Source organism: Liolophura sinensis, chromosome 6 (genome assembly GCF_032854445.1).
Source record: "Liolophura sinensis isolate JHLJ2023 chromosome 6, CUHK_Ljap_v2, whole genome shotgun sequence".
NCBI classification, from domain to species: domain Eukaryota; kingdom Metazoa; phylum Mollusca; class Polyplacophora; order Chitonida; family Chitonidae; genus Liolophura; species Liolophura sinensis.
This window is the reverse complement of record NC_088300.1, coordinates 42,428,095-42,452,356: the sequence shown is the minus strand read 5'-3', so window position 1 is coordinate 42,452,356 and position 24,262 is coordinate 42,428,095. Positions and strand designations below refer to the sequence as shown.

Below are 24,262 nucleotides of genomic sequence, written 5' to 3'. Positions count from 1 at the left end.
CGAAAAGTAACACTGTAAATAAAATAAGACCAGAATCAGAACATATTTATTTCACACAATTTCAAAAGGAAGGCATACAAACACTGTCATATTTATGGTTTTATAACAGACAGAAGAAAATTTAGAAAGATTTAACGTTAAAAAGTCCATAATTAATCTCTGGATTTCACAGCATCAATTCAGAAATACAACAGTATAATATAACCAAAGAGGGCTAATAAATGTGAGACAGTTTCTTATACATTACACATAGGACAGATGAGGTCTTGACAGTGATCCTGGTGACCTTTATCCGATTTAAATGAGCACAAACGCTGTGCAAGACAAAGACATACACAAGTCCTGTTTTATCACTGAAAAGCACTTCTATCAGATCACTGTAATCGCAGTCATCGACCACAAAAATGGTAGCCTATTCATGGTAAAAGTTTGTAGTAATCTGTGATACGGATTGTTCGACTGAACTACATTTCTATCAACGGAAAATAAAAGAAGTTTATGAATAAAACGAAGTTTATGAACATAAACCAGTATATCAGTTGTCAATACAAGTGAAAATTCAGTTATGGCATAATCAATGAAGGAGTTAAACAGAGTGACACACAAAAACATGTATATGTACAATGGTTTTTGGCCAGGCTGGACCAATAGTCAGCTTATTTCACAGATCACCATGTTAATGTCATACGCTGTTCCCTCCATGATGCTTGACAATAAAATCCATTTAAGATTTCGATTATAATCTTATGTGACAATGCACAGAGCCTGGACGTCTTGTGACCGTACACAATGCAGATTCCCACCTCCTGACCATCTCGCCAGCCTATCTGTCCTCGCTGTCCCGTCCATTATCCCCGTAGCTGCGGCGTTTTTCTGGAGATTTGGAGTGGCTGCACAGAAAAGTCATATTTGAACCATTGCTACAAATATCATAAGAAATCTAACCGTGATTAAGAAACAACACGTAGTTTGCCATGTTCAAATTACCAAGATAATGCACAGTAGACGGGACCACCACAACCTGGTGATTTAAACATGGCAAACTACATTTTATTTCTATTCTAACATACCACTAAGAAATAATGGAGCCATCAGGGGGAAAAATAACATCAAAAACAACCGCCCTCTCCTTTTTGTTACTATGCAACGGTCTAGGTTGTTTTCTTATGATTTTGGGTAAGTGCATGCCAATGGGATGGGTGGGATATAAATCATCCAATCAAAGCGAGGCACATAACAGTTATGGACCAATAAATGCACATTTCACGACAGGACCTCACCATGTCAGTTCGAGCTCTAAATTTGAACATAATAGTTTTGTGATGACACAGGAATGATAGTTTTAAGCCAAACTAATAAAAACAAAACTGTGAAGTGAACGCTTTATTTCATGGAGAAACTTGTAGATTCAGTTGACGCTTACATGGAAGGTGCTTCCTGAGATAGTAGCGTTGCCAAGACTTAGATGATCACATAAAGCCGATTTCGGCAGACTCAGGCCTACAACTTCTTCGGCTTGGGTCATACTCTGTGTCTGGGTGACACAAGTCACAGAGGCATCCGATGACTGAGAGGAAACAACGGCTGAGTGTAAACCACTGCTCAAAGAGCGGCCTTGCTCTTCAGACGGCCTATAGCTGTATGTATCTCCTTAGGCTGGAGGATTGGTCTATGGTAAATAAAGTGTCTATTGGTCACATAATGTTTATGGTAAATAATACACCTTAAACTTGACTGCCTGACGAATTATATGTAAACTCATTTTGCCTTTGTCCTGGGAAATTGTGAGCTGTCAAACTTTAAAGAAAACAGGCATTCTGACAACACAACACAATATGTTATCACAGATGTTTTTGTTAAAAAGTATTCCCAGCTTATCCCTAGTTCACCCAAACTTCCCAAGTTCTCCTGTAATACTAACTTATATACGCCTCCTGGTTTGGAATAAAGCCAGAGTAATCAGAAGTAGAGTACTTACCTTCTTGAGCGAGAGTATGACTTGTGTCGACTTGTGCGCACAGGGCTCCTGAGTGAAGATCAGAAAATATAAATTACAGTTTGACAAATATAAATTACAGCTTTACCAATATAAATTACAACCCGACAAATACAAATTACAGCTTGACCAATATAAATTACAACCTGCCAAATATGAATTACAGCTTGACCAATATAAATAACAACCTGACAAATATGAATTTTAGCTTGACCAATATAAATTACAACCTGACAAATATAAATTACAGCTTGACCAATATAAATTACAACCTGACAACTATGAATTACAGCTTGACCAATATAAATTACAGCTTGACCAATATAAATTACAGCCTGACAAATATAAATTACAGCTTAAAAAGTCTAATTAAATATTTACAAGGAGTAAAGACAAAACTTCAATTTGATATAGGCAAAAATGCTGGTTTTAAATGCTCACAACTGTAAATTTCAGTCATAGGCATGAAGAAAGAAATGGGGTACAAAAAGTTATCACACAGGTATTAAATTTCAAAAGACAAAAACAAAAAAGGGTAAAAGATAACAATCTTACCGGCTCCTGCTTCGGCTGCGAGAATAGCTCCTCCTTCGTGGGGATCGAGACCGTGATCTTAAAATACAAAACATAGTTTATGTTAGTTCTTCACTCAAGCAACACAGACTTCCAGACTGTCATAGAAACAGAAAGCAATCAGACTTTCAGTATCAGATAAATACCACACAAATGACTAGTGTGAAAAAAAAAAATTGCAAAGCATTTTCTAAACTGGATACATCATTTAGTTAACGGCAAAATGTCATGGCGACAATTATGACTACCACAGATATTTTCGCGTTCTGGGCAAACAGCAATGCCCAGTGGGAAATAGAAAGTAGTACATTCTAGAATGACGGGCTTGAAATGCTTACAAAATCAGCAAGGTTCAACAGAGCTAATTCTACCACCACTGCATTACCAGAAGATACAGATGGGTCAAACTGAACCTTGCTTGACTTACGCACTCGGATGAAATTACACAAACTGGGTAGTTAATTGGGCTGATCTGGTGTGTGGATTTCAAGAGGACGGTCCTCACTATCGACTGTACTAGAAGTGTCGTAAGATTCAATGACTTTTCGGCAGGGTGTTCTCTGGCAGCCGTTTTGATGGGTGTCAATCGCACAGAATTTGGATGTGGTGATGGTATTGACTAGCTGATCAGGGGTCAGCATTTGAAGTGGAGAACTCAGAGAGTTGTCTGGCAGATTTCTCAAGGATGATATCTAACATGATGAAGAAGAATTTCCTCAATCAGGAAAAGTCTGCAATGCAGGGACGCAAATTATTATATCAGGCGCCAAAAGTTTTCAGACATAATATAAATATATATATCAATTATACAAAACATTCACCAAAAAATATTTATGTCATGCACGAGACATAATTCTTGAATGCAATACACAGCCTTACTGAAAGACAGAAAACCCAAACACCATCTGCACTGGACACAAAGATAATTAACATTGGAAAGAAAAAGACAAACCTTTGAATATCTGAATGACTAATATTAATCACAAGCTTTAAGTATAGTTTTTAAATACATAACATAACTTTAATGAACCATATTAAAATGCTTATCTGACTGGATCTGTAACTTATGTGACAAGATCACAGATAATTACAGAATTAAACTGACCAAAAATATTTAGCTTGTAAGCTCTAGATCTGCATATAAACCTACAACATCACAGACTACATGTTCAATATTATTCCACATGAACAGAAAACAGTAACATGTAACTGACAAACACTTCAAGATCAAAATGAATACAACTTCTGATAACTGCAAAATGAAAACTTCAGTATAAAGTTAGGAATGATGTTATGTTTTTCTGTATTCCTCTCAGATGTGCATTTGCTCTTTGGTTAACTATACATCAAATAAACATCCAGTATAACTTAAAATTCTGCTAATGTTAAAAAGATTTCAATTTTCCAGGTACCACTTTTATCCAAAAAGCTAAACATAACCAAAACACCATTATCCTGTTTCATAGACTCATAAGTCATCTTTTGATTTTAATATGAAATAAAAACATATAGTAAAAAAAGGAAGAAAACAAAAATTCTTAAAACGAACATGACAGAGGGCTGTACAACCAATATTTAGCTCAACAGACCTGGAATAGCGTGAAGACCTGCGGGGCCTGTCTCGTCTGCCACCACCTCTGTGCTGGGGACAGTCATAGGCATAGTGTCCACGCCCACCACACTCATAGCAACGGTCTTCAGGATGGAATGGACGTCTTCCTCTAGGTGGGCCACGACTTCTTTCTCCTCCACGCAGCCAGGGCTTAGGCTTGGATTTTCCTGTTGACATCTCTACTCGAACACGACCACCACAAATATTTCTACAATAAACATCGTTAACCATTTATTCGCAGTTACTTACAAGATACGCTATGGTCATCACAAGGTATGGTACCCTAACATCCACCAAACAAGTCACATGATATACAAATATTAAAATTTTGACTGTCATTTGATTTCATACAACATGTTATAGTTACCAGACCCCTAGTCAATCGTGTGGCACAGCACCATGCTTATCCGGACGTCTGCCATGCCTCTGTGAAGCCATAATGCACTACCTCTAAAAAACACTTTATTTCCTTTGCTGTTCTTTTCTGCCAAACAGTACAGTAAATGCTTTTATTGGCTTGTCTTATATTCACGGAACAATGCTTCTGATAACGGGACAATTTTTTTCCCTCCAAATATCGAAAAGAAACTATAAAATTGGAAACCTTTGTTAGCCTTACCATGAAAGGAGGTTTCTGAGATTTTAACATTCAGCCTTGTATCAACAACCTCTCATTGACAAGTTTGCACAACAATTAAACTTGAACGTTAGACCATTGTCTACGGCAGTGGTCCAGTTAGGATCCACTGGAGAGGAAGCTTCAGTCCACCCACGAAAGACTAGCCACACAAAAAAAGTTTATTCCCTCTTTTTTTTCTGAACCGCACAAAAAATGACTTTCAAAGCAAAAGCAACGACGATGACAACTTTCAAGTGATTTACAGAATAACAAAATCTTTATATACGAAAGTACTTTTCAAGCATATCAGTCAAAACTTTTCAAGAAAATTTTAATTTTTTTTTTGTAGTTTTTGAGAAAAAGTATGATTCTAATGGTATAAATTTTACAAATAATTGACTGAATTAAGTGACGTCACTCACAGGACCATTTTGTTTCAAATTTCTTACCCGAAACTACTAGTAATAATTCCTGAACAAATAATATTCATGTCCATGGTGCTATTTGTATTTTGTGTAGTGAAAATCACAAAAATACAAAAAGAAATCAAATAAATAAATGTATGAATCAAACATATATGAAACAATTTCTTGATTGTTTAGAATTTAACTTTAACTGTCTGCTAAGGAGAAAATATCCATTTTTCATTAACAGTGGAGAAGCTTTAACTGATACATTCCACTGGTGACATGGCATTAATATTAGCATATATCTAAGCTATGATTTTTGATCTAAACTGGTCTTAAATCACATTAAAGCCATCTCCAGTTCTGGCAAGTTCTTGACGGCCGGGGACATGCGGCCCCCGGACACCCGGCTTTTATGGCTAGGACACCTTCCACGTCTTTCATAAATCCTGGCTAGGGGTCTGGTTACAGAGGACAAGTTGAAAGTGTTATTCATCGTAAATGCTTTTGAGCCATGGTATTAACATAAAGTAAATCTTTCATATCATTTTAATACTTTCACATGGTTTCTCTCACGACTTAAGTAGCACTATAAGGCAGAAAGACACAAAGAATAGATATTAAATATTCCAACAAATTGTGACTAGTATACTTACGTTCCGTCTAAGGCATGCACAGCATCTTCTGCATCACGAGAATCTTCATATTCAACAAATGCAAATCCTGCTGGATTTCGAGCGACCCAAACACTCTTTAGAGGGCCATAACTAATGAAGGCCTTCTCCAACTCGTTTTCTGTAGCATCCTTAGCTAAGTTTCCAACATAGACTTTTGTACACATCTTGGAGAAATTTCCTGTCTTGGACTGTAAGACAACAATTTCACGAGTGAGTATTCAATTACTTATGTAGGTATGTATGCTTGAGTTTTACATCATATATTTATCAGTCACAATGAGTCATTAGGCGTGTGGACATAGGATATACTGTGAGTCCATGCTACCATTGTTGCCATCACTGAAGTACCATCCCTAACACCAGACATGAAACCTACTCAGTCTGGTCCAAATTTTCTGACAAAAACTTATTGTGATATTGTGATAAAGTGCTCTCAGTGTGGAGCGTCAAGCAAAGTAGCAATATACCATTTTTTAAAGTCTTTGGTATGACCCGACCCTGGTTTGATCCCGGGTCTCCCAACTTTTAAGGCGTGACGCCTTTGACATAAGCCGTACGGGCACACAAAGGAGGTGCAAATGAAAGCATGTATTAAAGACTTTGTTAATCAAAATATTATTTAAATGAATTTACTGGGCAAAAATCTAACTATGAACTAAGAGTGAGTGCTTGGAGTTTAAAGTCATGCTTTATTTTCGTCATATAACAATGAACGAGTCCTTAGAGTGCATGATTTTCAAAGCTCTTCTAGCTATTGCTGTTTCACCGAGAAAAGCCAAGTAAACTGCCCCACTCCCAGCCATTAAACAGATACGGGTCAAAGAGTCCTTGCACTGTCCCCTTAATGCTGAACACCAAGGAAGTCAAAACTGCTTTTTTTAAGGACCAATGTGTGATCTGACCCACAATTTGCTCTGGATCTACCACTTCCAAAGTGGATGCTCTACCAACTGAGCTGTCAGGAGTGCTAATTAAGAGGAAACAATTAAAAGACCAGTGCTTCTATGTAGGTGAAATAAGAAGATCAGGTGCGCAGGTAATTCAGCACTAGCAACATTGTATGGAACCTCTAATTTCAATTCAAATGGAGCGACTTCTGACTGAAACTTATTACAATATCTGCTGCAAGTTCTAAACAGAAAATGTGGATTAGCCTCCGTCAAATAAACTGACACAGAGACAACCAGTCCACTTTCCTTGCTCTAACCTATATGTGCTGAATGCTATGCGATGCAGCAAAGCCATTTTCAAAGTCTTTGGTATGACCAAAACCTGGTTTGAACTAACGTCGCTAAAAAATGTGATTTTAGGATAGCTGCTGTGCTATTAAGCAAACATACTCAAGTAAGATATGTATTCTATCTAGTAACAATGGTAAAGTCACCTCTTTCAGTTGCATTAATTTGCAAGAGTCAAACCCCCTACCAGTCTCATCCAAATTTCTGTGCACTGGCCAGACTCCTGAAATGCTGATTTGGCTTATTTACAGCACTTGAAAAGTATCTCTTGGTAAGTTGTGGTTTAGATACGACAAGACTTTTGGTGAAACTTTTGTACAACAGTCGTATAGATAATATTCCATAACCTTTCAAATAAAAATGAAGGGATTTAACAGGGGAGTTGTAAGGACTAGGGTTCTATTTACATGTTAATTTCCCCATAGATTCTGATGTCATTTTTTTTTCTCATGGTCACATGAATTGATGTTCACTTTACATTTACCAGCCGTCAAAGCACAGTTGGTAGAGCGTCCGCTTTGGGAGCAGTAGATCCAGGGTCTATCCTTTGTACAACAGTTGTGTAGAGTCACACCTAAGACTTGGCGTTCAGCATGAAGGGGATAGTGCAACAACTGGTTGACCCGTACCAGTATAATAGCTCGGGTGGTGCGGCTTACTTGCCTCTGGTAAAGTGTCTCAGTGAAGCAGCACTAGATAAAAGAGCGGGGGAAATCTGCCTGCAACAAGGAGGCACATTACATGCACTCTAAGGATTCGTCCATCGTCATATGATGTTAAGTACAACGTTAAACCCCAAGCACTCACTCACTTTGCATAGAAAGAACGAGAGCACTAATAAGACATTTATCATTCTAGTTTCTGTCACATGTCTCTCTATCATTTATTTAATGCTGCTTCACAAATTATACTTTCTCTGAAAGGATTTACTTGTGAAATTCTCTGGATTCAAACTTCCAGCAGACAGCATGTCGGGTGTCTACACTCTACACCACTCGAGTAGATGTGCTAGAACATGGTAATTATAGGCCTTTAAGACAGATGAACATGGTAAGGGTTGAATGAGCATGTGTGTGTGTCACATGCCTTTGTCACGTGAACTACATCTGAAAAGGATTTCCTCCATATCTAGCCAGCAGGATTCAGCGGAGCATGAATAAATTGACGTAGGTAGTGACGTAGAAAGTTACACGTAAATATAACCCTCATCTTTACATAAGCCTTTAACAGTATATAAACAGCTTAAAACAGATAACACTATAGCTAAACAAGGTAATAATTGTTTTGTTGTTGACTGTGGTCTGTGAAAAGCAAGCACGGTTAAAAAATGTTTGTCCTTGAACTCCAAGCGTGAACAGGAGAGGGCAAGTCTGAAAATTTTTTGACCGTGAATACCTAACACTGGCATAGACCTAGCTCCTACCAAGTCAAGTTAGTATGAAAAATAGCGGAGCAAACATGCTGCACAAAACAAAAATCAACAGAAGATTCTGTAAACGGCAAAAGTATGAAGATAATACCTAGCAAAAATTTCCTTCCCTCTCGACAGGGTTTTCCTGCGACGCCAGCCTCGGTTTGATTCAAAGGATGAACGGAATTTAAAAACTCACAACTAGTACAAATATATTCGAAAATGGATTTTTAATTTCATTGGAAAATTTTATAAAATGACCTAAGTCCACATATGTCCCATGGCCTCTAAATAAATACATTTTAATTATCGTTTAATTTCATTTTCAAGAGATTCACCCATAAAACTTGCGACAATGAGTTGAAAAAGGAAAAGCCCCTGTCGTATTTTCTGCTAGACGGTTAATATATTGATCCGACTACGTGGGTTGTACCCATCGTTCACCAAAACGAAGGCGGGTTTAACACCTTTTGGTACGTTCTGGTCACATGATGGTCCTGTCTTTTACAGACAAAGATACATGTACAGTCAGTCAGACTCAGTCTTTCTGGCAGTATGGTGTCTAATGCAACATACATTAGACATTGTTACCACGTTATATCATTATCAGGTTATCCCTGTCACATGGCCTAGCTTCCTCAGGTAGGCCTAGTTTGTAGCTTACTGCTGCTTTAAGACATGACTGTATTTCAAGTTGTCATGATGCCACCATGCATATTTCTACACAGTTGTACACTATGGTAACTGGGTGATTGTGTGGTATCTCAGTGGCAGTGGGGCAACGTATTGACAGTAGGGTAATTAACTCAGTGGCAGCAGGATAACTCAGTAGCAGTGAGGTAACTGTGTAGTTGTGTAGCTACTCAGTGAAAGTGGGATAACTCAGTGGCAGTAGGGTAACTCAGCAGCAGTGAGGTAACTGTGTAGTTGTTTGGCTACTCAGTGAAAGTGGGATAACTCAGTGGCAGTAGGGTAACTCGGGTGCAGGAGGGTTAACTCAGTGGCAGTATGGTAATTCGGTTTTGACCGTAGGGTAACTCAGTTTCTGCAGTAGAGTAACTCAGTGGATGTAGGGTAATCCAGTCGCAACAGGACAGCTCAGTGACAGTAGGGTGATTCAGTGGCTTTAGGGTAATTCAGTTGCAGCAAGGTAACACAGTGGCTGTAGGGTAACTCAATAGCAGCGCTGTAAGGGTAACATAATTTGTGTCAGTGATGTAGCTCCGTGGTAGTGGAGTTTCACTGCTTCCATCTTTGATGGTAATATAATAACAGTATAGAAATCTTGTTCTTCAAGTGATCAGCTTTTCACTTGTCCAACTCTTAATCATATTTTAAATGTATAATAACTTGTTGACCATTCATATAACCATCTAGTCACACTATGGTCGGCCACATCATTGCTATTAAATCTAGCCTTTCGGATATACACTCTTCAGAAAAAGAAACGCAAAATGAAATTCAAAAATGATTCTTACTATTTTGTACACATGTTAACTCAAACAGTTTTGTAGGGTTGCACATTGTTACTGGAATGTTTCAGAAGATCATCCTTGACCAAACGCAACCAAAAATGGTTTTGAACGGTTTTATCAATTAGGATTGTTATGATGTGCGTTGATGTCGTGCAGCACGAAGTTCAGGCACAATGATTGTTTGTCACGTGCAAAACATGAGTACAGCATGTGACTATAAAGGACCCAAACGAATCTCACAATTTTATCCAATATATTTGCAAGTACTATACACGAAAATGGGACGTCTCAACGCTGCCGACCGAAATCAGGCAATTGGACGATTGCAAGCTGGCGAATCAAAGAGTGAGGTGGCAAGGATCTTCAAAGTTCATCCCAGCACAATAACTCGGTTGTGGGATCGATTTCGTCAAACAAATTTGACAAATGACCGTCCAAGATCAGGAAGATCTAGAGTCACCACACCTGCCCAAGATCGGTACATCTGGGTAACCCACCTACGAGACCGCCATCGTACCGCCCGGGACACAGCACAAGAACAGTTTGAAGCCCGAAGAGTTTCCGATCAGACAATCAGGAACTGTCTCCGAGAAGTAGGAATACGTGCCAAACGTCCAAAAGTTGCCCCGTCCTTGACATGACTACTTCGACGTCGACGAGCGAGATGGTGTACCACGGTGCTGCCATGGAACCTGGCAAACTGGAGGCGCATATGGTTTAGCGATGAATCCCGTTATCTCCTCAGGCGACGTGATGGTAGAGACCGTGTCTACAGACGACGTCATGAATGTTTTGCTCCTCACTGCATCAGACAGGTGGACAGATTCGGTGGAGGGAGTGTTATGGTGTGGGGAGCGATCTCATACACCCGCAGATCGGAGCTTGTGCTTGTCCAAGGCAATCTGACGGCCAATCGATACATCAACCAGATTCTCCGCCCGCACGTCCTTCGCCTTGTTGACCTTCAACGGCAGCTCTTCCAACAGGACAACGCCAGGCCCCACACAGCACGTGCCACCGTGGACTACCTGGCCAATAACAACATCAATACCCTTCCCTGGTGCCCAAATCCCCGGATCTAAACGCAGTTGAACACCTTTGGGATCAGATCGATAGACGGGTGTGTCAACGTCGTATTCCACCAAGGAATCTTCAACAATTGTTCCACATGCTGCAGGAGGAATGGAGAAGGATTCCGCAACAAAACATCCAACGACTGATTCGATCTGTACCCAGGAGGTGTCGGGCAGTAGTAGCAGCTGGAGGTGGTCATACAAGGTGGACAGCAGTAATGACTGTGATGACTGTTATTCCCATGAAATATGGACAACATAGCAATGCATTGCTCCATAAAATTTCATTCATGTATCTCTGTTTTCCGCTGATCTACATGTCCTTGAATAACATCAAATTTACATTGATATTTGGGTTTTGCGTTTCTTTTTTTGAAGAGTGTAGATGCTCCTCAAGAGAGCTCATTAAATGACATGGCCAATGAAGCCACCCCAGAATTAGTATTAATTAATGAGCTCCACTCCATTCACTTGAAACTGTATAATTTTAAATGTCATTGAAAACATTTCTGAAAGTCTCCAGTGCATAGGGCCCTGTATTAACTATCAAACCATGTTTAACAATGTATGTTTGTCTTAATTAAGTTGTGTATTGTGTAATTGTTTCAACATGTACATAGATTGCCAACTTAACTATTGCCTTGTCTTACACCAGGTTAAAAAAATAATATGGGTAAAAGAAGGTCGTACAGCAGAAGCTCCAGCCGTAGCCGAAGCCGGAGCCGGAGCCGGAGCCGGAGCCGGAGTCGAAGTCCCTATCAGAATGAATTCAGAGTTCATGTGGCAGATCTGGGAATTGAACCCTCTCGACGGGAACTCATCAAACAGTTTGAGAAATTTGGCAAAATCACTGATATCTGGGTTGCCAAAAACCCACCTTGTTTTGCTTTCATTGTGTACAGACGCAAAAAGGAAGCTGACATGGCTATAAAGGAGATGAATGGGCAGTAAGTAGCCTACAGACAAGACATCAATTGTAGAAATATTGTTTAGTGTTTTCTCTTATATTTCTCTTTTCTCGAATATTATGTTTATGATAACCTATAGGTTGAGGTGTTACACAGAAGGAAAAGGTGTTAGTATTTGTCGTCAGTTTACAGTCCTTGTGACTGGATAGAATAGTGCAGTGGCTGTTGAATAGATTTATGATGTCACCATTCCCTAATTTGCATACACAATTTTACCAGGGGCCTCCGTGGCTCAGTCGGTTACCCAGGAGTATCTCACCAATGCGGTCGCTGTGAGTTCAAGTCCAGCTCATGCTGGCTTCCTCTCCGGCCGTACGTGGGAAGGTCTGCCAGCAACCTGCGGATGGTTGTGGGTTTCTCCCGGGCACTGCCCGGTTTCCACCCACCATAATGCTGGCCGCGGTCGTATAAGTGAAATATTCTTGAGTACGGCGTAAAACACTAATCAAATAAATAAATAAAAATATAAACACAAATTTTCCACAATAGGCACAGCATGTACACCCAGCAAGTATATCAGTTGAATCAGCATAAATGTCAAGATAGTCAAAGGACAGACATACATTCATGTACACAATAGACCAGCCATAGATCTCAGAAGCGACAAGCAAAGCGTGTTTGTTTTGATATTTCAATTGGCTTATTGAATCTTCCTGATTGTGGTTAAACTGAAATTTCGATGCAAACATGTTTTTCTTTTTGTTTCTTGGAGTTATGACTTAAGTGTACTATATTTATAATTATTCAGTGTGAATCACAGCACAGATATATTTGCCTACTTACCTTCCATCTTTCCTTCCAAGAGTTTTATACAAATGTGTGTTTCCAGGGTGCTTTCTGGTGGAAGGATACGTGTAACCTATGCCCGTCCTAGAACACGGGGAAGAAAGCGGCAGAGTTTTGATCCTTCCTTAAGGTGTTACCAGTGTGGTGAGAAGGGTCACTTTTCACGAGATTGCAATGACATCTGGGGTAGCAAGTGGCGCTACAGCAAAAGGTAACCCTTTAATCAGTCTCTCTTCTTCTAACGTACATAGAATTCTTTTACCTTTAAGGTAGCATTAAGATTATCTTTGGTGAATTTCTTACTTTCTCTGCAAGATAACTTATATTTATGAACTATTAATCTGCATTTAGGAGATTTGACCTCTTGTGGTTCAATGTGAACCACATATTTTACAGCCAACCACATGCATTGAGCTTTGAATGCAAAAAGCAGTGATTATTTTTCCTCTCTCGTAAACCAAGCTATCTTCTCAAATGGATACAAGAGTGTAATATCCTTCAAAAATTTAAGATTACTCTTGCCAAGTCGGGATCAAGCATTATTACATCTTAGTTTTTTCTATTAAAAGCCTGTCTTATCAGTGCACGTCATGTTGGTCAAGTCATGGCTGGATTTAAGTGTATCTTAAAGGAAAATTTGAAAATTTAAACAAAATGTACATCCACAATCCTCATTGTCTTTTTCATGAAGCCGATGGTTATTCCCAGTATAAACATTAGCCATTGTTAACCTTTGTGTCCTCTCTCTTTCCCTGTTTCATTGTGAACTCAAAGTTTATATTTTTTAAAGTTGTGTGATTTTTTACTATTCTTTATTTCACCTGAAGTTTAATATTTTGAAGTGACACAATTTGCTTGTTTCTGATAGATTCAGTCACCATATAGGGTTTGGTTAATTTCTTGTGAGAAAAAAACAAATGTCATAGTATAATTTTAAGGTCTTTCTATATACCAAACTTTAGGTGAAATTCAACTATTAGGCTTCCAGATATCTCTGGGTAAATGGCACATCTTTTTGTTGAATTGCAAATGACCTTTCAAAAATTGGTGTTGGAAATACAAATCAAACTGACATTTGTCTCATATTTAAATTTAGTATGTATGTGTATGGGTTCTTCAAGAAGAAAATTGAAAAATTCAAGAAACAAAAAGTGCTTGAAAATTGCTTGGTCTGTGAACAGCATTTTAGAATGACAGCAATTGTGCTACTTCAGGACAAATCACTGTCTCCAACCATTGCTAGAGAGCTGAGTACCTACTTTAACAAGACATCGTAAACCAGTTTTTGTGCCTTTTTTTCCTGTAAATATATTTAACATTGTTGTTTGGGAGGATGCAGTATCTCAAGTAAGATTATGTAAGGAAAAAAAGTTAAGTTTATTAAGTTTTGTATAGTCGATGCCATATTTATGTGTCCACTTCTTATATTGCATAAGGTTGGATGCATTTACTTTGAACTGTTTCTGGGATTTAAATGGTTGGTATATAATTTTAGCTTCAAAATTTCCATTGGATCCATTATGATGTTGTTTAATTGTATATTTAAAAGTACAGATTACATCAGTGAAATGTGAGCATTATCAGACGGAAAATGGGTATATCATATTGTCATTGTTTCAGCTTTTGTGTTTGCTGCAATCCTTTTCTCCCTTATACTTCCTTTATATAATTGTGGGTTTGACAAGTACATTTTGGGCTCTATTTTGAATGAATTAGTACTGTTTTTTTTCTGTGGCTGTGTTTTCATGATTCAGGCCTGGTGATAACAGTATGGTAGATTGGTTAGGCTTGTGTCAGGCCTGGCCTGTATGACTTAAAATGGTGGATCCTAGATAAGGAGTGAAAGAAAGCAGGTGTGTGATGGTGGATAGAGCTAGTGCTGCTCAATTTATTGTAAAGGGTACACCTGGCCCAGAACTGCAGGTGGTGAGTATTTGACACCCCCAATTATGTACATGTGTAGTCAACTAGCCTCGGCACAAATGGGGATAATGTCAAGCCGCTTCTCTCATCATCAGTCTCTTATCATACAGTGACCCTAAATCTGTAGAACATTAATTGTCTATACACTCAAGTTCACATTGAATTTGACCATTCTTACTTGTATTAGTCTTTATCAAACTCAGACTGTGAATATTTGATAATTATCAAACAAATTATGATGCATAGCACTTGACATTATCCCTTTATATGTGTGATTTTATGAAAATGTCTGAAATGTGCTGTTATAAATTTGTTAAATATTAAGAGAAAAACATTTTACCTCTTATACTGACTTACATATGGTCACTTTATTTCTCCCGTGTACATACACACACATATATATATATATGTATATATACAACAGAGATGATTTGGTGTTTGTACTCCTATTTGGCTGTCTGCTATTTTTTCTTTTACTAAGCCATTACTGCCGCTGATACATGTTGTAACATTTTTATTGTATCCTAACAAATACATGTGACTGGCTATTTCTGAAGGTCATATTCAAGGTCACGGAGCCGGTCTGCTTCAAGACGATCAAAGCGTCGGCGTTCACGAAGCCATGGTCGTAGACGTCGTAGCAGAAGTCCTAGCAGTCGCAGTAATAGTAGGAGTACTAGCAGAGAGAGTAGGAGACAAAATAGCCGTAGTCCAGAGAGGAGAAGTCGTAGTCATGAGGGAAGGAGCCATAGTCATGACAGAAGGAGCCGTAGTAGAGGTCAAGGGCGCAGAAGTAAGGACCGAAGCAGTCGTGGTAACAACTTGAAGAAGGATCGGAGAAGCTGTAGCGAGGATCGCAAAAGCCGTAGTGAGGATCACAAAAGCAATAGTAATGACCGTAAAACCAACAGCAAAAACCGTAAAAGTAATAGCAAAGACCGTAAGATGCAGAGCAAAGACCACAGGAGTCACAGCAGTGACCGCAAAAACCATAGCAAGGACCAAAGGAGCTGCAGCAAAGAGCGAATGAGCCACAGCAAGAATCGTAAGAGTGATAACAAGGACAGCAAAAAGTACAGCAAACATCGCAGAAGCAGGGACGGAAGGAGTCGTAGTAGAGACCATAATAGCCGCAGCAGAAGCCGAAGCAGAAGCCGCAGTTGTAGCGAGGAAAGGTAAATGTTTTTGATTTTGTTTGCCTTTGCTGACCGCAACATTTGGCATGAAAGTAAATGTTTGTATATCTTGAAACAGTCTTCAAAAACAAAATCTTTGGCAGTTTCCCTCTACTGCACAATTGTACATGTCTGTCTGTCTTTCTGTCTGTTTTTCGATACAATTTTACATCTGTGGCAGTACTGTAAGTACTTCAAGTATGAAATGCCTTACTTAGCTATTAATCTGTAATTTTTCCAAGCTGTTAAGCAAATGAGCTATGTGTTTCATTCTTGATCTAGAAAACAATTCCCAGAGAATTATAAATTATTTGGCAGGATGGACAACTAACCCGTGATCTTCTGTATTCCATGCTTGCTCATTCTTTTTCCAATCAGTTTGTCACAAGTTCACAATTGCATCTGATCAAAATGTACATTTGTTTATGTTACAATCTGGACTTGTGACATATTTTTTTTTAGAAGTTCAGCTATAAAGAATAGTGAAAGTTCGAGAAATGACAAGACAAAGTCAGGAAATGCAGAACTTAAAGAGAACAATCATGACGGCAGTGCCATTGGTGACATGAAGAACTGTGTCCAGGCAGAAGATACCACATCCAGTTCTGTGACCAAAGCACAAACGGCTTCTAAGTGGTCCTTAGTTCCTGATTATCAGGACATGGACACTGCTGATGATACAATCACAAGTCAATCTAAACCTGAATCAGGCATTGGTCCAAAGTTATCAGCCAACATCCAACCTGTCCTTGATTCTGATACAGTTCTTCGCACGGCAGCTGATGCCTGTCCTACTGTGGCAACTCTCCAATTCAGTCCTGATGCAGATGTGAAAGGCAGCAGTTAGATACACATGAAATTCTCATGTAAGTAGCTACATTGTATTAAGCTCTAGTTGATTTTACTAAGAATTTCTTTTCTACACTTTTTAAACCTCTTAGGATCTTAGGGTTTTAACTCTTATGATCCAAAAATAAGCACTTAATATACATTTTAAATTTGGATTTATGTTAAAATTGGCTTGGTGGAAGTTGGCTATTGTATGCAGGATGCTAGCATACTAAGCAAACTTTCATCAGTGCAGTACACAAAAATAACTCTTTGCTACTTCTCAAGAGCCAGACCAGCATGCAACCAATATTAAAGCTATGATCATCTGTTTAAATAAGAACTCTGTGTATGTGTCAGAACACGTTTAAGATGGCCATATCTCAGGTGATGTTTTCATTTTAAACTAGTTATATTACCTCCATTTTCAGTCTTGTTTCTATGTTGAGTATGAGACCAGAATGATTTGATTTTCTGTGTGCATAATTCACAATGGCTGCATGTCGGACTGAATCAAGATCCATTTTAGCTCCAGAAAACATTTGGGCTCCCAAACTGACCAAGCTTGAGTAAAACTACATGTAATAAGTATATTGAACTAATATAGATATGGTGTACCAATGAAATTTCTTTCATTGACGAGTCTTATTAAGTTCTCAGAAAGCATCATTTTGAGTTAGGTTTTATCAAATTTCTTTACGCATGGTCACTTTCAAAGTTTGGGATGAGAACCTTCAGTATTTTTCTAGATATCGCCCTGACATAATTTGTAACTTCAGAAAACATGAGGTTTGATGTGTTTATACCATCTATTAAACACGTGTATTTGTTAGAGATGGAGATCATCTTTGAGATAATATTGTGTGAACAAACTGCTGTCCTGATTTTTTCCAGCCATTGTGTTCAGACTATCTTAGAAAATTCGAATTGAACATGATGTGTTGTAAAACTGTACATGATGTTTCATTCCAGGAACCAGTGTTTGAAGGATTTGGAATAACATTAAGAAAAGGAAGAGTTTGTTCTGACCAGTGTTTGTGAGGGAAGCCATTAGGTCATATTGCATCTTGCATTGTGCATGACCAGTTGTCACTGCACACTGATGTATTATTCGCTACAAGTGATATTTGTGGTCCAAACTTCAGGACCTGCTCATCTCGTTGTTTGGCGGTGGACATAGCAGTCTTACGCTATATGACCTTGTGAGATTTGGGCCAGGCCAATTTTAAAATTGTTATTTCTGATGTAACAAAATATTGCTGGACAACGTAAATCCTGGGGAAGGTATTGCACAAAAATAACAGAGTGGAGTGTATGAAAATGAGTGATTAAAATTTTGACTTAAGTCTAAGATCGCTTGAGGCAGAGGCCAGTTGTTCACTAGTGTACATGTTTGAAGAGTTCAACTTGTCTGGATGTATTCACTTAAGCCTGGACCAAAGTAGGCCTATAACTAGGTCTTTATTGAGACCAAACTGGTACCAACTATTAAATTATGCCTGGCTTACTGGTAACTGTTAAGCCACTTTTGAACAAACAGAGCCTTCATTCCAGATGTAAAACTGATATATTTGATCTGTCTGATTATCCGTGTGCGATCATGGCCTCAGTGATACATGTATCACCTAAAATAATTCGTTGTTACAAATGTTACTCATATAATAGTGCAAGATTCTGTGTTTTAGGATATTAGTACACTGTATGTGCAATAGTTGTAGAAATGGTGGGTGTAGTTCCATTCATCTCTGTTATAGATATGATATGTCAAATAATGCCACAGATTATCAAGATTGTGATCTTAATATTCACTTGATGTTAATGCGAATAGTGCAGTGTTTATGCTCTTGTACCCAGCAGTAAGCATTCCAATTATAGTGTGTACTTTTTCAATTGCCTCTCTGCGAGGTTGAATGCACATGCATCTGTGGGGTTACGTTTTGTGTGAGGGATGTTTTACAGGTTTGATCATGAACTGTTGTCCAAATGGTTGAACTGACTGCTTCAGTTTACAAATTGATGGGAAATAATGTTTTCACTTTCAAATGTGGGCTCATGAATACATTGGTACACAAAAGTCTAAATCTTTTCGTCTTCTGCTTGGTATATTGACCGGCCCGGATAGCACAGTTGGTAGAGCGTCCGCTTCGGGACCGGTAGATCCAGGATCAATCCTTGGTCGAGTCACACCTAAGACTTTAAAAGAGGAAGTTGTAACTTCCTCGCTTGGCGTTCAGCATGAAGGGGATAGTGCAACGACTGGTTGACCCGTATCAGTATAATGGCTCGGGCGGGGCGGCTTACTTGCCTTCGGTAAGTCGTCTCAGTGATGCAGCACTAAATAAAAGAGCGGTGGAAATCCGTCCTGCAACAAGGAGGCACATTACACGTGCATGCACCCTAATGATTCCTTCGTCGTCATATGACTGAAAAATTGTTGAGTACGACGTTAAACCCCAAGCACTCACTCACTCTGCTTGGTATTCATTTTTTTTTTCTTGTTGTTATACCTGGCTTGAGTTAATTATTGTATGGCAGCATGTTTTTTTAAACCGTGATGTTAGTATTTCTGGTATTATTTAATTATTTTAGTTCTTGGACATTCATCTGTTCCGATGCATATATTTTAAATAGCAATGGAAAATGTAACTGAAGCACAAAAATGGACTAAGCAATGCATCATTTTAGCGGTCAGCATTTCTTGGTGCTACTTGAAGCCTGGACTTCTCTAAATATTTTTTGTATTCATTATGTTAAGGGGTTAACGTGTACTTAGTTTCTAGGTTTTTTGGTTGGCATAATTTTATTGTATATAATCTAAACATAAAAGTTGCATTCCTTGGTCAGTTCTGTCAAGTGTTTCAAATTTACTCTGATATTACCAGTGGTATACAATTTAATCGCAGTCTGTTAACCGGTGATCCTGATATATCATCATTGTACTAATCATGTTTATGTTGTATAGATGTCTGACATCTAATATTGCTGTTTAGAGGAGGGTTTATAATGAAGTTAGTGCAGATGTGGACAAATCCTTAATCCTCATGTAGACTGATTCCTTAGGGTCCTAGTGCTTTATGTGTAGACTTATTCCTTAGTGACCTAGTGCTTTATATGTAGACTGATTCCCTAGTGACCTAGTGCTTTATATGTAGACTGATTCCTTAGTGTCCTAGTTCTTTATGTGTAGAGTGATTCCTTAGTGTCCTAGTGCTTTATGTGTAGACTGATTCCTTAGTGTCCTAGCGGTTTATGTGTAGACTGATTCCTTGGTGACCTAGTGCTTTATATGTAGATTGACTCCTTGGTGTCCTTGGCTTTACATGTAGACGGATTCCGTAGTGTCCTAGTGCTTTATTGTAGACTGATTCCTTGGTGTCATATGGCTTTACATGTAGACTGATTCCTTGGTGCCCTAGTGCTTTATATGTAGCCTGATTCCTTAGTGTCCTAGTGCTTTAATGTGTAGACTGATTCCTTAATGTCCTAGTGCTTTATTGTAGACTGATTCCCTGGTGTCCTACTGCTTTATATCTAGACTGATTCCCTAGTGTCCTAGTGCTTTATTGTGTAGACTGATTCCTTAGTGTTCTAGTGCATTATATGTAGACTGATTCCCTAGTGTCCTAGTGGTTTATATGTAGACTGATTCCCTAGTGTCCTAGTGCTTTATTGTAGACTGATTCCCTAGTGTCCTAGTGCTTTATATGTAGACTGATTCCTTAGTGTCCTAGTGCTTTATTGTAGACTGATTCCCTAGTGTCCTAGTGCTTTATATGTAGACTGATTCCTTAGTGTCCTAGTGCTTTATGTGTAGACTGATTCCTTGGTGTCCTAGTGATGGTGTAGATTCTGATTCTTTTGTGTTCATGTGGATTAAATCTGTAGTGCTCTTGTGGATTAAAGCTTCATTGCTCATGTGGACTGGATCTTAGAGCTTTTGTGTTCATGTGGACTAGATGCATAGTGCTCTTGTGGCCTTAAAGCTTTTGTGTTCATGAATAGATCTGTAGTGCTAATGTGAATTGAAGCCTTGTTGGTTAGAAGGACTGACACTTTGGTGGCCATGTGGACTGAAGCCTTGATGGTTATGAGGACTGACACTTTGGTGGCCATATGGACTGAAGCCTTGTTTGTTATGAGGACTGACACTTCGTTGGCCATGTGGACTGAAGCCTTGTTGGTTATGAGGACTGACACTTTGGTGGCCGTGTTGACTGAAGCCTTGATGGTTATGAGGACTGACACTTTGGTGGCCATGTGGACTGAAACCTTGATGGTTATGAGGACTGACACTTTGGTGGCCATGTGGACTGAAGCCTTGATGGTTATGAGGACTGACACTTTGGTGGCCATATGGACTGAAGCCTTGTTTGTTATGAGGACTGACACTTTGGTGACCATGTGGACTGAAACCTTGATGGTTATGAGGACTGACACTTTGGTTGCTATATGGACTGAAGACTTGTTGGTTATGAGGACTGACACTTTGGTGGCCATATGGACTGAAGCCTTGATGGTTATGAGGACTGACACTTTGGTGGCCGTGTTGACTGAAGCCTTGATGGTTATGAGGACTGACACTTTGGTGGCCATATGGACTGAAACCTTGATGGTTATGACTGACACTTTGGTGGCCATGTGGACTGAAGACTTGTTGGATATGAAGACTGACACTTTGGTGGCCATATGGATTGAAACCTTGATGGTTATGAGGACTGACACTTTGGTGGCCATGTGGACTGAAGACTTGTTGGTTATGAGGACTGACACTTTGGTGGCTATATGGACTGAAGACTTGTTGGTTATGAGGACTGACACTTCGGTGGCCATATGGACTGAAGCCTTGTTGGTTATGAGGACTGACACTTTGGTGGCCGTGTTGACTGAAGCCTTGATGGTTATGAGGACTGACACTTTGGTGGCCATGTTTTACTGAAACCTTGATGGTTATGAGGACTGACACTTTGGTGGCGATGTGGACTGAAGACTTGTTGGTTATGAGGAATGACACTTCGGTGGCCGTGTGGACTGAAGCCTTGATGGTTATGAGGAATGACACTTTGTTGGCCATGTGGACTGAAGCCTTGTTGGTTATGAGGACTGACACTTTGGTTGCTATATGGACTGAAGACTTGTTGGTAATGAGGACTGACACTTCAGTGACCATGTGGACTGAAGCCTTGATGGTTATGAGGACTAACACTTTGGTGGCCATATGGACTGAAGCCTTGTTGGTTATGAGGACTGACACTTTGGTGGCCATATGGATTGAAGCCTTGATGGTTATGAGGACTGACACTTCGTTGGCCATGTGGACTGAAGCCTTGTTTGTTATGAGGACTGACACTTCAGTGGCCATGTGGACTGAAGCCTTGTTTATTATGAGGAATGACACTTCAGTGGCCATATGGACTTAAGTCTCAGCTTGTGACTTGCCTCTTGTTTGTATACCGTATTTCCTTTGTTATGCTAGATTTAATTTTGACCAATTACTGCCAATACTTTTTCTGTGTTGTCTCAATTTGTATTTATTTGGGCAGTCTAAATCTTTTCGTCTTCTGCTCTGTATTCAGCCATCTATCAGAATGAGATATTGGCTGATTTGTGGTCTTGTTTTGCTGGAATGCAATATTATGGTTGATAAATTTCTGTTATGGCGCGTTATCTGTTATGTCTCCGTGAAATTGTTTTAAACTTGCTGTGTAAGTATGGATTTGAAATTTGTACTTGTTTCACTGTTGTTTAAGTACATAATTTTGTATATGTATATGTAATTCATTTATAGAAATCCAGGAAAAGTGCAGCAATATGGGCTGCTATCAGTATGCCATCAGTTCTGATATTAAACACCAGGAAGATGTATGGTCTCTTCACAAATGTGCCCGTTGTTACCTGTGCGGGATGAAGTAAAACAATATTATTATGGGTAGCAATTCTGTTTTAGCAACAAAAATAACAAGTTGACAATAAAAGAGAGATTGTACCTGACTACACTTGGATGAACTGTTGATAAATTCTTGTATAACCACCTACATTTCCCTACTCTCCATGCTTCTAGGGCCTTCGTTACAACCAACTATTATTTGTTTATTTATTTATTTATTTGATTGGTGTTTTACGCCGTACTCAAGAATATTTCACTTGTATGACGGCGGCCAGCATTATTGTGGGAGGAAACCCACAACCATCTGTAGGTTGCTGGCCACCATGGCCAATCTTGGGAGTGCTTGTTAAAGACCGGTTTTCTCTCACCAATATGGCCAATATGGCTTGTGGGTCTTTCTGAAACTTGTAAGAAAGGGCGTCCATGAATTACCCTTTCTTACGCAGCATACGGCTGCTGTAACTTCCATGACATCATATGAGAAGAGTGAAGAGATACATCACCATGCAACATCTTTTCTAAGGCAGGTCCCTGATGGGTTTAGTGATATATGACGTTGCTTGGTGGGACAGGTGATATGTGCGATCGATCAACATTACCCCGTCCAAACAAGTCAGTTACAAACTTAGTAAAAACTCATCATTCTCTGCTGTCTCCCTGCAATGGTGGTGAACTACCTTTTTTCGAACACAACTAGGAGTGTGACATGATAATAACGATCAGCTGCAATACAGTAGCTGTATACACTGTACCAAGTGACCACTGACTAAATGTACACAAAATACTGTGCTGTTTCTGTACATACCGTAGCCTTCCGCTCAGCTTGTGTTTTGGGCCTTAAATTCTGAGCAGTACCGCGCGGTAATTGATGGCACTGTACACTGTGAGCAGTGACTGAGGGTTTGACTATTTTTGGGCCTTTATTTCTGAGAAATGTTGCACGGTTAATGATGGCGCAGTACCGTTGACTAGAGGTTTGATTATTGTTGAACATTTATTTCTGAGCAGTAACGCAGGGTTAATGATGGCACGATAGCTTTTGACTGTTGACTAAGGGTTTGATTGCTTTTGGACCTTTATTTCTGAGCAGTACCGCAGGGTTAATGATGGCACGATAGCTTGTGACTGTTGACTAAGGGTTTGATTGGTTTTGGACCCTTTATTTCTGAGCAGTACAGCAGGGTTAATGATAGCACGGTAGCTTGTGACTGTTGACTAAGGGTTTGATTGGTTTTGGACCCTTTATTTCTGAGCAGTACCGCAGGGTTAATGATGGCACGGTAGCTTGTGACTGTTGACTAAGGGTTTGATTGGTTTTGGACCTTTACTTCTGAGCAGTACCACAGGGTTAATGATGGCACGGTAGCTTGTGACTGTTGACTAAGGGTTTGATTGGTTTTGGACCTTTATTTCTGAGCAGTACCGCAGGGTTAATGATGGCACGATAGCTTGTGACTGTTGACTAAGGGTTTGATTGGTTTTGGGCCTTTATTTCTGAGCAGTACCACAGGGTTAATGATGGCACGGTAGCTTGTGACTGTTGACTAAGGGTTTGATTGGTTTTGGACCTTTATTTCTGAGCAGTACCACAGGGTTAATGATGGCACGGTAGCTTGT

General features: G+C 39.3%; 3 protein-coding genes across 4 annotated transcripts; 2 read left to right on the top strand and 1 right to left on the bottom strand.

Annotated features, from left to right (window-relative positions):
- Positions 1 to 19: 19 nt before the first annotated feature.
- LOC135468390 (serine/arginine-rich splicing factor 7-like) lies at positions 20 to 8,702 on the bottom strand. Of its 2 annotated transcripts, none has more exons than XM_064746626.1 (6): positions 8,643 to 8,702; positions 5,864 to 6,072; positions 4,159 to 4,389; positions 2,552 to 2,608; positions 1,979 to 2,026; positions 20 to 890 (listed from the first exon to the last, which is right to left on the bottom strand). In XM_064746626.1, exons 2-6 carry the CDS (start codon positions 6,046 to 6,048, stop codon positions 824 to 826), a joined length of 588 nt encoding a protein of 195 aa, XP_064602696.1. In that variant the 5' UTR covers positions 6,049 to 6,072; positions 8,643 to 8,702; the 3' UTR covers positions 20 to 823. The 2 variants fall into 2 exon arrangements, with proteins under 2 accessions (XP_064602696.1, XP_064602697.1); XM_064746627.1 differs by lacking the exon at positions 20 to 890 and adding an exon at positions 1,481 to 1,669.
- A 3,048-nt stretch (positions 8,703 to 11,750) lies between these two features.
- Positions 11,751 to 18,859, top strand: LOC135468389 (serine/arginine-rich splicing factor 4-like). The gene is made up of 5 exons (XM_064746625.1): positions 11,751 to 12,028; positions 12,879 to 13,046; positions 15,316 to 15,933; positions 16,396 to 16,799; positions 17,734 to 18,859. Exons 1-4 carry the CDS (start codon positions 11,751 to 11,753, stop codon positions 16,778 to 16,780), a joined length of 1,449 nt encoding a protein of 482 aa, XP_064602695.1. The 3' UTR covers positions 16,781 to 16,799; positions 17,734 to 18,859.
- A 2,845-nt stretch (positions 18,860 to 21,704) lies between these two features.
- LOC135467227 (uncharacterized) lies at positions 21,705 to 22,178 on the top strand. Its single transcript, XM_064744990.1, has one exon. It carries the CDS (start codon positions 21,705 to 21,707, stop codon positions 22,176 to 22,178), a length of 474 nt encoding a protein of 157 aa, XP_064601060.1.
- The last annotated feature ends 2,084 nt before the right edge of the window (positions 22,179 to 24,262 follow it).

What these genes read in the sequence shown, in the direction of transcription:
- LOC135468390 (XM_064746626.1), bottom strand. Translation starts at nt 6,048, where the DNA reads ATGTGTACAAAAGTCTATGTTGGAAACTTAGCTAAGGATGCTACAGAA. An exon ending in GTGCATGCCTTAGACGGAAC is followed by an intron (nt 4,390 to 5,863) that starts GTAAGTATACTA and finishes TGTTTATTGTAG; the next exon opens with AAATATTTGTGGTGGTCGTG. An exon ending in AGGTCTTCACGCTATTCCAG is followed by an intron (nt 2,609 to 4,158) that starts GTCTGTTGAGCT and finishes TTGTATTTTAAG; the next exon opens with ATCACGGTCTCGATCCCCAC.
- LOC135468389 (XM_064746625.1), top strand. Translation starts at nt 11,751, where the DNA reads ATGGGTAAAAGAAGGTCGTACAGCAGAAGCTCCAGCCGTAGCCGAAGC. An exon ending in ATAAAGGAGATGAATGGGCA is followed by an intron (nt 12,029 to 12,878) that starts GTAAGTAGCCTA and finishes GTGTGTTTCCAG; the next exon opens with GGTGCTTTCTGGTGGAAGGA. An exon ending in CGCAGTTGTAGCGAGGAAAG is followed by an intron (nt 15,934 to 16,395) that starts GTAAATGTTTTT and finishes ATTTTTTTTTAG; the next exon opens with AAGTTCAGCTATAAAGAATA.
- LOC135467227 (XM_064744990.1), top strand. Translation starts at nt 21,705, where the DNA reads ATGGTTATGAGGACTGACACTTTGGTGGCGATGTGGACTGAAGACTTG.